The sequence below is a fragment of the Ixodes scapularis genome, unplaced genomic scaffold (assembly GCF_016920785.2).
Source record: "Ixodes scapularis isolate PalLabHiFi unplaced genomic scaffold, ASM1692078v2 PGA_scaffold8__174_contigs__length_109621045, whole genome shotgun sequence".
Lineage (NCBI taxonomy): Eukaryota > Metazoa > Arthropoda > Arachnida > Ixodida > Ixodidae > Ixodes > Ixodes scapularis.
Genome location: NW_024609883.1, coordinates 3,087,135 through 3,100,811, shown reverse-complemented (window position 1 = coordinate 3,100,811; position 13,677 = coordinate 3,087,135). Strand labels below are relative to the sequence as shown.

General features: G+C 45.9%; 1 protein-coding gene across 1 annotated transcript; it reads right to left on the bottom strand.

Annotated features, from left to right (window-relative positions):
- Positions 1–2,164: 2,164 nt before the first annotated feature.
- LOC121833476 lies at positions 2,165–12,160 on the bottom strand. The gene is made up of 10 exons (XM_042286805.1): positions 11,825–12,160; positions 11,320–11,458; positions 9,445–9,516; positions 8,973–9,351; positions 8,640–8,804; positions 7,125–7,311; positions 4,178–4,420; positions 3,948–4,119; positions 3,738–3,883; positions 2,165–2,398 (listed from the first exon to the last, which is right to left on the bottom strand). The coding sequence occupies exons 1-10, from the start codon at positions 12,096–12,098 to the stop codon at positions 2,211–2,213; spliced, it is 1,965 nt and encodes a 654-aa protein (XP_042142739.1). The 5' UTR covers positions 12,099–12,160; the 3' UTR covers positions 2,165–2,210.
- Between the last annotated feature and the right edge of the window lie 1,517 nt (positions 12,161–13,677).

Sequence of the window (13,677 nt, the reverse complement as noted above, 5' to 3'; positions counted from 1 at the left end):
GTCAGACTACATTGAATGAAAACCTTCGTAAACTTGCGGACTGGTGCGAGCTTCAGAAAATGAAAATTAACTTCTTTAAAACCATCTCAATGACACTGACTACAAAAGAAAAAGCCCCCTTCCTACATTTACCATATCGACAATCAGGGCATTCAAGAAGTTTCCTCTGCGAAGTACTTAGGTCTAACCATTAAAAACAACCTCAAATGGGACCAGCACATCAATAACATATGTGCCAAAGCGTTCAGAAAGCTATGCTTTCCTCGAAGAAAACTCAAAAGGGTGCCACTCGGTTGTGAAACTTGTAGCTTATTGTTCTCTAGTTCGCCCAGTTTTAGAGTATGCCTCTATTGTGTGGGACCCATATTTTGTAAAAGACATGGCGGAGGTGGAGCAGATCCAACGTCTTGCTGCATGATTCATCCTATCAGACTACCGCACTCCATCATAAGTAACCAACTTGTTAAAGCAGCTTGAGCTCGAACCACTCCACGTTCGCTGACAAATCTTTAGGCTGAAGTTTCTTTACTTACTGTATAACAATTCATCTGGTCTGTCAAGTGACGCTTATCTTCCCCCTGTGCCACAAAGATCAGCTCGACTAAAGCACTCTAAAGTCATATGCCCATACTATGCCAGAGCTAACCTTTTTTCAGAAGTCATGTTTTCCCAACACAACTGAAAACAATGGAACTGCTTGCCATCATTCCTTGTGGAATGTACTGATGTCAAACATTTATTGACTAAGCTCCTTCTGTACCCTCCCCTGCTTGGGCAGTGCCACTGCCTGCAGTATACGTAAAATAAAAAAATAAAAAAATCTATTTTGAGTGTGTTGTGAAAGTGCAACATTACATATACACACATATCACAACCGTATATGTGCAGTAAAGTTTGCAAAGCCCACACATTCATCACTGTTCTTGCTAATTATCAGTCTTCTGAAAACATCCAAGCTGCAACACCTTCACCTCTTGTGTTTACATAGCCTTTTGAACCCTACACATTGTCACCCACTCCCTTCTGCTGACATCTACCAACTGTAGGTCAGCACGTTGCTCCTGGTCAACCAACTAGGGCATTGCGGTAGGAAGAATGTATTTATCACTAGTGAGGCATGAGCTCTTGATGCTTGTGTGTGCTCTCAATCATCACCTAAAGCTGATTAAACACTGTGAATCAAATCCAGGACATATGGAGTTGTCGGGACTCGGAAAGCTTGCTGAAAACCTTGCTTGCTGAACATTGAAGGGTTCTCGTCCCATTCCCTGAGCCCCTGTCCCTGGATGAACGTGACACAGCAAACGCATAGCTCTCGGCAGAAGGGGTTTATTCCACTCACAGTTTGCTGGGGGGTTTCGGGATCGGGAGAGGTGATTGAGGAAGCCTGGAGGGGGTGCGCCGCCACTGTATGCTGCATGCCGATCGTTCGTGCGGTGCTAGTCCACACCACATCCTGTGGAGGTCGCCGTCGATGATCAAATCCGGGGGGTCGAAGTCCGGACCATGTCACCGGGCCGTCACCCGAGCCGGCGGTGCGGTCCGGTGTAATGGTGACATGGTCCGGACTTATACCCAGATTTGACCCTCGACGGCGACCTCCACAGGATGCGGTGTGGACTAGCACCGCACGAACGATCGGCATGCAGCATACAGTGACGGCACACCCCCTCCGGGCTTCCTCGATCACGTCTCCTGATCCCGAAACCCCCCAGCAAAATGTGAGTGGAACAAACCCCTTCTGCCGAGAGCTATGCCACCCCTTCTGCCGAGAGCTATGCCTTGCTGTGTCACGTTCATCCAGAGACAGGGACCCGGGGAATCGGACGAAAACCCTACAACATAAACTGTGGATAAAAACTTGTTTTGGCCAACATCAATGTTTGCTTGGCAGACAGTCAACATGTTCCAGTGTTGCTGCATGCTGCAGTTAAGATGTATCATGGCAATGGTATGCAGCCTAGCAAAACATAGTTTCTTGACCTGTGACAAATAACTCTTGGAAAAAACATAAGAGAAGTAAATAAAGGGAGGGCTCTTGCTCTAAAGCAGCAATGTAAAGATGGAGCAACATCGAGAGTTGGGTTAGTTGGTATTGATCATGATGTAAAAAAAAGTGCAAAAAAAAACAGACGAAGCAGACAAGCACATATTTTTTGCACTGTTTTTACATTATGATCAAACGATGAAGCCAACTGACAAAACACACATTACTCAAGTTGTTTCCTTCGGTAACGTGAACGATGTGCAGCAACAGCACTCTCCAGGTCTGGCTTCTTTGCTTGTGAGCTGCTCAGTGTCGCCAGTTTCCGGTTGGAAAGTGATGCGCTTGCTGCCTTGAAGGTCGGATACCTTTCAATGCGCTCAAAAACGCCAGCCAGGAGCTTCGTGATGTACCCTGGGAGATGTTGTATGATAACATGTGATTTGTATCACAATGTTCATGAGAATTTTTAGACAATTACTATGGCCCCTTGACGTTCCCGGCCTGTAAGAACTGCCAAGTTGGACCTCTTCAGTCAAGACGTGACAAAACACCCCTATTTTGACTATACTCCGTTCACCATAAGTAGGGCGCGGCCGATGCTGCATGCCATCCCAGCCAATGCCATGCTGCAATCACGTGTCATGAATATGTGCTCCGCGCGCCGCCGCACAGAACCGGCGGGTCACGTGATATGGTCTCGGCACCGGATTGGCTGCGCCTACTCGCAGCATCTGCCACACCTGGGCTTGTGCTGGAACTGAGTATAGCCACAAACACACACTGCAATCTGCCTTTTCTTGTGTTTAAACAATCCAGGAACCCTAGAACCGTCAAACACAAAGATCTTTTTGTCTGTGACGTAGCGAAGGGAGGTCCCAAACGTTTGCTGCTAAGATTCACCCTCTCCCAAACATGGAAATACACTCATCTTCGTAATATTCCAATGTGCAGGGACAAACAATCCCTCTCGGTTCCTAAGAGCAGAGCTACCTCTTTCGCCCGAACACAGCCATTTGCGACGTCTCCAGGCGAAACGTTTTTTTTAACGCAAAAATGCAAGCAACAACTATGCAAGACGTTGCCAAATCTCGCATTGCTTTCCCGTTTTCTGCTGAGCTGAGATGGCCGTTGATCTGTGGGGCAAGCAGTATTAAGACGGTAATTACGGCCACCACAAAAAAAAATAATGGGCTGTCTTGAGTAAACATCACGGACTTAGCGAGACACATTCAGGGTCGAAAAACCCGTAGTGTTATCAAAAATGCCAACCAATTGGCGCATCCCACATGCGCTCCAACGAATTCTATTTCAAGTTTGTGTTCCAGGCTTCCAGCTCGAATCTGAGTAGCGAAAAAGCTTTAATGATTAATATCTCGCCCGGCGCAACGTCATCGTTGTGCATATCCAATCAAGGCACTCCGCAAACTTTGTTCAAACAGAAAGAAAAAAAAAAATATTTAAAAGGAGAGAGGACAGATACTCGCACTTCTTTGTCCTTCGCCCTTTTAAGTGTTTTATTCTTTCTGTTTGAACTTTAGTTTGTCTAACGCGCTCTGCTACATGTTACTTCCACAAACTTTGCTTTGCGCTTGATGCTCCTAAAGGTCCAGTATTGGAAAAAAGGTTTTCGATCACAAAGTAGACTTTCACACTGTTAAGCAAACTCCAAATCACATAAATTATGTCTGTATGTACGCACCTTAGTGCTTATAAATCCTTTGTTCATATAGAGTTTGTTGAGATCACATACCAAACTTTGTGTCTTCCTTGACGGGAACAATCGTCCACTGCTTCCTTCCTCTGGAAAATTTCAGAACATACTTGTCGTCGCCATTGTCCGCCTGGCGAATCTTCCTGTCTGCGTTGCTGTTGAAGTGCAGCGCTGCGACGTACGTCCTGAAATAGACAAGAATGCATGATAAATTAGCTGTCCTCATGCTTTGGCTAGTGTAACACCCACCTTGCCAGCAGTCCTTCGTGACAGTACCCGACAGACTTGGAAGCAAAGTGGACGAGAACTCCATGAAAAGCCTCCAGCCCAAAGGTTTGCTCGTCCGAGGAGAGTTTGGGGATGTCCCGGAGGAGGTGACTCGAGAGCACAACCGACTCCAATTTCTTGAAGGTTTCGGTCCCTAAAAAAATTTAGTGAATGTGTACCAGTTCTTTAAAATGTGCAGTTCAAGAACTCACCCTCCTCGATCCAGAGCCGATCAGCAAGATTCCCGTGTAAACAAGCTGGGTGGAGTGGGTTGACGTGATGGTGGACGTCGGAGATGTGTCGCGTGATGGACGTCCACTTCGCTAGGATGAGGTCTCCCTGGCCGTTACTGGTGCGAGCACACCAGTAGAGATGCCTTGTGATGGTTTCCAACCATCGCTCCAAGGACTTGTGGCGTGGTGACTTGGCCAGTGCCACAATCTTCTTTTTGATGCCTGCAAATATATGCTTTTATACTTTCAATGCAAGCCTAATTCAGGCACTGATAAGAGAACCATGCGAATACTTCAACCTTCATTATAACCTAAGCACACCAATACATTCTTGGTCGGTTAGCTGCCATTTTCAGAGTATGTGACAGGTGAGGTCTCTAATGATGCAGCATCATGTCCAAGGGTGTTGAATAAATAACAGCTTCGTATATCAGTGGCACAAACCACGACCCCATTGAAAAAATTAAGATCACTGCGTTCAGCAAGGGGGGGGGGGGGGGGGGGCTTAAAAGTCAAACCAATGAGAAATGGTAAATGCCTCAGCAGGAGCGACAATTTCGACCTTGAAAGAATAATATAAGGGAAAACCAGTGTCTCTCCGATTCGGGTACCCCAGCCATTATTTTAGTCGGCAATACGGGACCAGTAGCCAGGTAGTCGGCTTCAAACTCCCGGGCAAAGCTCTCGCCTTGCCCTCGTTCAATGTTTTAGTGATCATTTACAATATGTTCACTTACTGTGAAATACCCGGCAAGCGCCCACTCAAAATTTAGAGATAATCGTGAAAATGGGCGCTGCTCCGGTCATAAATTTTGCATATTAATGTACTGAGCATATTCTCTCGGATCTTACAAATTTGGGAACGGGCGCTTAACGTGGAATGGGTGGATGCGCAGTATCCTAAGGTAGTTTGTGCTATCAATAACTCCAGTGCAGAGTAATAACGAAGGTTTCATGTTTTCGTTAAATGCCAATAACCACCAAAGAATTTTTCTCGGAATTGGGGAAAACCAAGAAGCCCCGAATCCGAACTGCCCTTCAATAGGATAATTTCCAGTATGAGGTTATGAAATCTTTGTCTACAGCTTCATTTATGTTGATCTGGAACTCCCTCTGCTCTGAGCAAACTGCAAGGCTGCTTTTTTTGCGGGCCGCCACCCCTTGTCTCGTTTCATTCTCATATCGAGATAGCGGCATTTCCTAAGAATTGGGGCCAGGCAAATGTCCCCTAGAGATTGAAAAATTTGCCTAAGCCATAAAAGGGTGGATTGCTGGGCTAGTTGGTGGTTGAACAAGAGTATTAAAAGAAGCGTAAAAGGACGGGACAAAAGTGGAGGAAGCACATAGTAGGAACGCTGACTGTAAACTGAAGGTTTAGTGGAAATTCCATGTGCACAGCAACTCGCGCATGAACGTGCTCATCTAATCACAAAGTAAAAACGGCACAAGATAAACTCGAACTTTGGCTCATGCAGGGTTATGAAACGCGTGTAAAAATAACAAACTATGGTCCACACGAGCCAAAGTTCGAGTTTAATTTAGGCCGCTCTTACCTTGTGACTACATAAGCGCATTAATGTGCGATGTACTGTGCACATGTGGAATTTCCCATAAACCTCCAGTTAGCAGTCAACGTTTGTCCTGTGTGCTTCTTCCACTTTTGTTCAATCCTTTTAAGCTGTTTTTAATAATGTAGCCCATGCCACGTCATCTTTTCTTTAACATAAGGCCCGATAAATGCTGGCACTAAATATAATCCTGGAAAACACCATCACCCGTATTCACCAGGCGCGAGTAGCGCCTGCTCAACCACTGACTACTGACGTCATCGACTAAAATGATCACATGGCGAGCGATAGTCGCCACTAGGTGGGCACTTGGTATCCACCGTCCGTGTTTAGGGCATAGTCGCCCCACATGACTAAGAAGTCGACTAACAAATCTTAGTCATGGGGAAGGGCTAGTTTAGCCGGTGTGTAGTGGGACGGCTCAGCGCCATGGCCGACTCGTATCACTGCTGACCGCCAGCACTAACGAAGCACTTACTGTCTCGGAACGCTGGGGGACACATCTAGAAAGAATTGGAGGAGCAAATAATGTGCAAATAGCCATGTTCAGCGGTCAGAGATACCGCTAAAGAGATCTCAGCAGGGCGCTGGACGACGAGAAAAAAAAAACATTTAAGGACGCTTCCATATTTGTTTATGTCGCTGGCAATGCGGCTTCCGTGTTTCTCCCTGGCATTGTTTTTAAAATTTTCTTTGTAAAACTCTGTCTCGGATATGTCTCTCATTGTAACTTTTTTCTCCTGATAAACATTTAAAGTTTAGTTTTTGTACAATAAAATACCCATTTACGCGGTGGCATTTAAGTATGCATATGTATGACCCATCTTTTTACGTCACTTCCGCCTGTTAGTTCTGACTAGATAGTCACCCGCTCGCTTCGCGCTCGTGAATACCGCAGAACATAATCGCTCGCTACTTGGGGATTTCCCGTTCATCTCGCGACTACTTAGTCGTGCTACTAACCTTAAAACGGCGCTAGTTAGTCGCGCCTGGTGAATACGGGTGCATATTTCTAGAAAAAAATTAAAAAACCCTGAAAAATTCCTTCTGGATTTCAAAACAAATACACCCCGACAACACAGGACTCCAATATTAGTACACTGTACAACCAAGAGGCACTCATTTTCTTGCAAGGTCCGACAGCGGAGCACGTGCCTCTCGGTACAGGCTGTGCTGCCTGGAAGTGACCCTGTACCGAGAAGCACGCGCACCGCTGTCTGCATTTAATTTTTCCCTGATTGCACATCACACTAAGTCGGGCTTTTTAACACATTCCCCTGAGCTGGTGGAGCGGATGCTGTTTCACTTTCTAAAACATCAATAGGTTCGGTAAACAGGGTTGTTTCTTTTTGGCCTACCTTTGCTGACATGCCACAGATCAAAACGATGCTGGATGAGGGGGTGCTCCCGCTTCATATATGCGCTGACCTGCATATGCCTGTCGGTGACTATCACCTCCACAGTGAGGTCCTCCTTCGCGAAGTAGGTCAGAGACCTATCCAGTCCCTCCAGCTCCATGTGACAACTGGATTTCACTTCAGTTGACTGAAAAACAACCAAAAACTATTAAGCCAGCGTTCAACGTTTTTAGAACCGACTGTTGCCCCGTCGGAAAACAGGGTCGGGATGTGTATGAAACGACAAGGGTCACTAAGGAGGAGAAGAGAGCTTCCTTCTGTGAACATCGGGGCAAAAGATAAACCACAACAGGTACGAAGGGGACGTTCGGGGAACTCAATCTAGGTCACTGCCGCTCAATATACCAACAGAATCTAGCTTCCTTGCTTAATGGTGTGGAGATTTTTGCTAAAGACAACCATCATGTATTTTCATCCTGAAAGCTCCCGAACCAGCGATGTGTGAAAACAGTGGCTTCTGAATAACCGAGCTCATCAAACTCCAGGTAGTGAACTTTAAAATATTTTTCCCAAAAGCCAGCCTGCATTCTGAGTTGAGAACCTTTCTCTTTGAGGAAGCCCTAAGCAGGGTTGCTAAGCTGAAAAGGAGGCAGGTGAGCTGGGATAAGTTCCCGATGGAAAAACGTGTGCTGATGGAAAGTAGACAAATGGACAAGATAGAACGCTGCTACACAGCTGCAGTCTGACAGCTGCAGTCTGCTGAACAAAACTATCAGTTAAGTTCCTTGAATGAACAAGAAAAACCCATAACACCGACATCCGGAAACAATACTCATGCTAGGTCTATCCATCTAACATTTTATATTGCCGATCCATCTCCGTTTTGCCACCGAATCTCTGGTCCCTACTCTACATGCCTTGCATGATGGTGGTCCCAAGCCATAAGAGCACTGATACCCCAAAGGACGCATTCTTCTTTGTTGTGTGTGTGGCGCTGGCTCCACTCAGGACTTGATGTACACCACATGCGCCCATAAAAATGGTGGCCTATTTACTTCAATTAATGTGCGACCTGGAGTTGATGAACCTCCTGTCGCTTTCATGTAACTACAAACACATATGCATCTTTTTAGCCACAACGACAGTAGCTATCTTGGCTGCTTGCCTCTCTTACATTTTGCCGGCTTCGCCAGCTTTATGGTTTTCCATACTTTTCGTTTCTGCTGCTAGGGTTTCTGTTTGGACTGTTGAGTATCTTTCTGGTCCTTGCCAGCAATTGTATAACTTTTGTTTGTCCCTTTTCTTTGAAACTCGTTAAAATTGTCCGCTTCTCATGACAATCCGGAGTAAGTGCAAGACAATCAATATCGTAATGAAAGAACATAAACAGGGGAAAGTGTAAATGAAACAAAGGAGCACACTCGTGACTTTTGAAAATAACAAGAAAATTAGCACCGAGGTCTATGAGAAAGATAACTTGTATCTAGTAAATAAATATAAAACCTCAACGCTCACTTTCACGAGTTCCAGGTGGATGATGCGGTTGACGGTCGTCTCGAGCAGGGAGTATGTTCCATAAAGGGCAGAAAAGCCTGGAGAATCAGACCGACCATCACCAGCCAGCCGTAGCGGGCGCCCTCTCAGGCTGTCGATGAGAGCTTGTTGTTCAGCTCTCCATACCTGTTGCGAAAAGACAGGACCTTGTTCAAAGACTCAAGAATGTTTATAGCAATTAATTAGGAAAGCAAACAGGAGAGACAACAACACAAAACAGCCATGGTACCAGCCTTTATAATTATCTGCCTACAGACTCCTAGTCTGAAAGTTAACACGATTCAAGCAACTTACATCTGTCACTGCTGGCAGCAGATAGCACCTCTGGTACTCGTAGAATTGGGTGGACCGAATGCTTGCGACGCCCATGATGTCAAAGAGGCGGAGCACCTTGGTTGGGCTGCCTCCACTGAAGACGATGGCAGAACAGATCAGGATGTTGCCGACTGGTTTGCCATGACACCTGGGCTGGCTCTCCCAATTGCTGATGTGGCCAGCGCTGCAGGTGACGGTAGCCTGGACCATAGATCCGACGCAGCGGAAGGCAACTTCGGTTTCCATGGACAAGCATTGAGGGCAGCGCTTCAGGAGCTTCTCAAGGCAGGTCTCAAATACAATGTACTTGTTCACAGACGTGTGGTCTCCTGATGGTGTCGACTCCGTTTCTAGAACACTTCAAATAAAAAAAAGAAACAATCAATGGTTAAAATAAACCAAAAACAGGGGGAAAAGTCTCTATTAGTTTTTTTTTTCTATTTTACTCAACTCTTTATCCTCTGATGAGTCCGGGTAGTAGTTTGTGTCTTTTGGGTCCTCCTGAAGAAGGCCCAGAGGATCTCTGCAAATACATGCATAGTTTGAGGAATTATCAGTGCCGCCAAGGCTCATATCGAGAAGTCCACTGATTCATAAATTTTGAGGCAATAGGTGCTAACACATGGGTCCTCTAGTTGCATGTTTGTATCGAGGTACCTATATTCTGAGAGAAGTTTTTCACAGTGTAGGCTCCATGGAACTGTGATTTTGGTAGTGCGTTAGGGTACCCACGGGGTCTAAATCAATTCTGATTACTTTTGTGGGGGTGTACCATATTCCCTTTATTAGTTTCACATATAAAGTGACAAATTTTCAAGTCACACCCAGAAGTCTACCATTGAGGAATGTTTGTTTCAACGCTGTGTCTAAAGATACGTCGGACGTAGCTGGATCCCAGAGCCTAAAGATACGTCGGACGTAGCCGGTGAATGGCCACCGGTCCGTCGGATGCACCCGCCCCATACTCGCAAGTCGCGTTTTCTCGTACTTGCATTTACGACTAGGATAAAAAAAAAGGTTCTATCAACTCAAGCTTGTTACAAATCGATCCATTCCAATCCAGTTAGAGTAGCCACAAGCCATCGAGCTCTGGCACCTGTCTCTCCATAGACAGGTGGCCTTGCTTCGCCTCCCTAGCCTGTATACTTAAGGCCCTCCCACGTCCCTCCTGGACTATGGGAGAAAGAATCGCTCTGGTGGACCACAACCACTCCTTAGACGAACGGAGCATCACAAAAGTATGCTCCTCCCAAGAGCTACCAAGCTCTGGCTCTCCCTCCCAAGCAAAGTTATGCAAGGGCCTCCAGTTTTGCATTTCCAGGGTCATTAATGGAGAAAAAACCGAAAGCTACTCGGCAGTGCTCGCTCCTTGTCGATTTTATACGTCAGTAGGTGTATGTAAAGGAACGCACCATACAAGCGCAAAAATCGGTAGGCAGGAGCCGTGACCCGCCAATCCTTTTTCACACAATGCGTGCTTCACACATCTGTATGAAAAAAAACTTTGAATACCAGCAAAGGAAATGGCAAGAAACGGCACGCGAAGGTTGACGTTTCATTAGTTTCGTACTCTCTTTCAAACATTGCTCTCGAAACTCGTCAGTTTAGTCCGCTAAGCTCGGGGTCGGCGACGGATACGGCATACTACTTGGTGCCCCGAACACCCCAAATGCAAATCGCGGCTACGCCTACAGACTCCGTGTCCCGGGCACGTCCGACGTATCTTTAGACTGGGATCCCGATACGTCCGACGTACCTTTAGACACAGCATTGTTTTAAATGAAATTAAAATTAGTCAATGTAGAATTCCCCTGATGCTGCACACAAACTTTCCTTGCAATCTCTATAGTCCAATGTTTCAATTCCTAAAGCTTGAAGGACGCAATTCCTAACCTACAGTGCTCTGTCTTTTCTTAGAGCGTGGCTAGCAACCTGTATACCTGGGCATACCCCTCCCCTCCCCCCCTTCCCTTCCCTCCCATCCCCTCCCCTCCCCTCCCCCCCATCCCCCCCCCCCCCCGCCGCCGTAAATACTAAAAAGTATTAAAGCACTGAACTGGCTTCAAGGTGGTAGGACGACGCTCCCAGATACGAAAGGTTACATTGAATTACATGGTCAGAATGAAAGAATCAAGGTGGGCCTTTCATTTTCTGTTGCAATTTACAGCAAGGTAAAGCATAAAGAGAAAAGCAAACTAAGGACCACGCTTATATAGAAAGGTTTTTTCACCATGAGAAAGGACGGCATTACTAAAAAGAAAGTTTTCTAAGTGCTGCATTTGCCGGAAGTGATTGGGACCTAATTTCAGTCCACAAACATACTTACTCATCAGAGTCGGAGCTGTCACCGTTTGTTTCAGCAGACTCCACCAGCATGGGCTCAGATGTGCTTGGACTGTTTTGTTGGTGTGGGGGGGCCTCAGTTTGCACTTCTTTGCTGACGGTGTTTTCAAACGTTTGAGTTCCTGCGATGATATGCAATTGCTAGGTATTACAAGAGACAACAAGCCTTCTACACCTCGAAAGCAAATAGCCCAGAATATTTTTTTTTCTGGCAGTTTTAAACAAAATATTTTTGCAAACTTTGAAAAAAAAAAAAAGCTGAGATTCTTATTTATCCTAGTGCATAAACTCATGCGCATATATGGTGAACAGATACAAGTTTCAATAAGAAAATTAAACAAAATCTCATGTTCCGAACCGTTTTTGCAGTATGTTTATACCTTCCTCGATATTGTACAGAACCCACTGAACAAATTAACTGGTTTCTTTTTAATATGCATTTACTAAACTCAGTCTAGATACGAGATAATCAAAACAGATTCCCTCACCTATGCTCTTGGCTTTCTTCTTCGTCTGCACTGATTGTGTGCACACTTGGACACCCTCCGTTTGGACGAAGACGGACACCTTTTCTGGACCCGGTGCAGCTGCTAGTGGAGGTTCACAGATGTCCATAGGAGACTGTTCCCCCTCTGGATCAGGGCTTTCCTCTCCAGCTGGTTGAGGATCTGGATCTTGATCCAGGACCACACTGTCAACGTCCATCGATGTGCTTGCAGCGATGGCTTCATCAACAGTCTGTGTTCGTGAATAACGTCTCATGTCACACCACTTTTTCTGATATTCCCACGTAATTGCGGCAAATCAAAATCACTCAACCAATACATTCGCCACAATTGCAAAAATTGCGTGTTCTCTAGGTTCTCAAAATATAGAGCAAATTCACCACTTCACAAATTTACAGTACGAGAAGATTTGACCCTTTCAGAAATAGCCAATACAGAAAGATTTGGCCATTTAAGAAATTGCCAGTACGGAAAGATTCGGCCATTTCAGAAATTGCCAGTACAGGAAGATTTCGCACGAGCAGCGTGTAAATGCGGCACAAGCATTTGACAGAAGCACATTTCCTATCGATAGTCTCAATGATTTGGGAAAAACATGTGGTGTACTCGTCGTTACACGGACACTGAGGCAATAATCTGGTGAGAACATCTCACCTGGTGACAATCCGGGAGACAGGTTCACAATGAGTGCTTATTTATCTACCAGTGGATATCAGCTTACGTGAGGTAGGAAAACAAAGTGACATTTACAAACGAAGTACGGGTCGTCTAGTACGTCCTTCGTGAACCAGCAGACATATGTTCTAGGACAAATGACGATAGTAATAAACGATAAATAATTGTTGGAAAGGGCAACGAGGAGACAAATGAGACATACAAATCAACAATAGCTAGGTGACTGGTGCGCGACTAACAGAATCTGCCTGGTTCTTTTTCTTTTTTCTTGGCCTGGCATTAGTCATTTGTTCTTGGAGATTTGTATTTGCCCTTTCGTTCGCCTTCTCCAGGAGTTATTTATGGTCAACTCTTCTACGCTCGTGTCGGCAGACAACGTGTCAGTGAACGATATTTTAGCGCGTTTAGTTCAAACTGGCAGCTATAGCTCTTGTGCGTGCCAGCTTATATCTCGTTCGCTTTCACGGAGACCAAAATCAGACCCCTAGCGCATTGGAGCTCGAGAGACACGAGCCAAAACGGGCCGGCCCGTCGTAGTGCAGTCGGGATGCAGAGAAAATATCAAGCGATTTTAAAATCCAGATTCTGAAACTTGCCTCTTTGCGTCTCCTCTTCGCGAAGGCTCCACGGTGAGGGGTTGGTGGCGCGACGACGTAGCCGAAGATCGTCGGTACAGCGTCAGGCTTCAGTTTTGGAGCCTTCTGTCCAAGCCCGAATTCTCTCGCGAGTCTTGAGCTGATCTCGTAGCTCTCGACTGAAAAGTGCTCGCTGCACAAGCGTGAACTCTTTGTAGGAGCCCAGTTTTCCCTGCGTACTGCAGTCACCCATCTTGCTCGCCGCGCTTTCTCTTGCGGGAACGTGTGGAAGGTGACATTCTTGTCCACAGATCGTTGGTTATGACACCCAACCGCACAACAAAAGTCTCCTCCCATCCATGAACCGCAAAATTCAGCGAAGAATGAAAAACAATCCTAAGTCCGCATGAGAATCGGCCGTGGTCAGCATACACAACGCACTTCCTACGCTCTCTATCCCTGATGTGACGTCGGGCTCTTTCGTCGGTCAGTGTTGCCAACAAAAAAATTTGTTTTTTGCAGAGCAGTTCGAGCTCGCTTTAAAATTCGATTACTCGTGCACGAAATAATAAAAAAATGCGGATA

What these genes read in the sequence shown, in the direction of transcription:
- LOC121833476 (XM_042286805.1), bottom strand. Translation starts at nt 12,098, where the DNA reads ATGAGACGTTATTCACGAACACAGACTGTTGATGAAGCCATCGCTGCA. An exon ending in GACAGCTCCGACTCTGATGA is followed by an intron (nt 9,517 to 11,319) that starts GTAAGTATGTTT and finishes ATGTATTTGCAG; the next exon opens with AGATCCTCTGGGCCTTCTTC. An exon ending in TGCTGCCAGCAGTGACAGAT is followed by an intron (nt 8,805 to 8,972) that starts GTAAGTTGCTTG and finishes TTTTCGCAACAG; the next exon opens with GTATGGAGAGCTGAACAACA.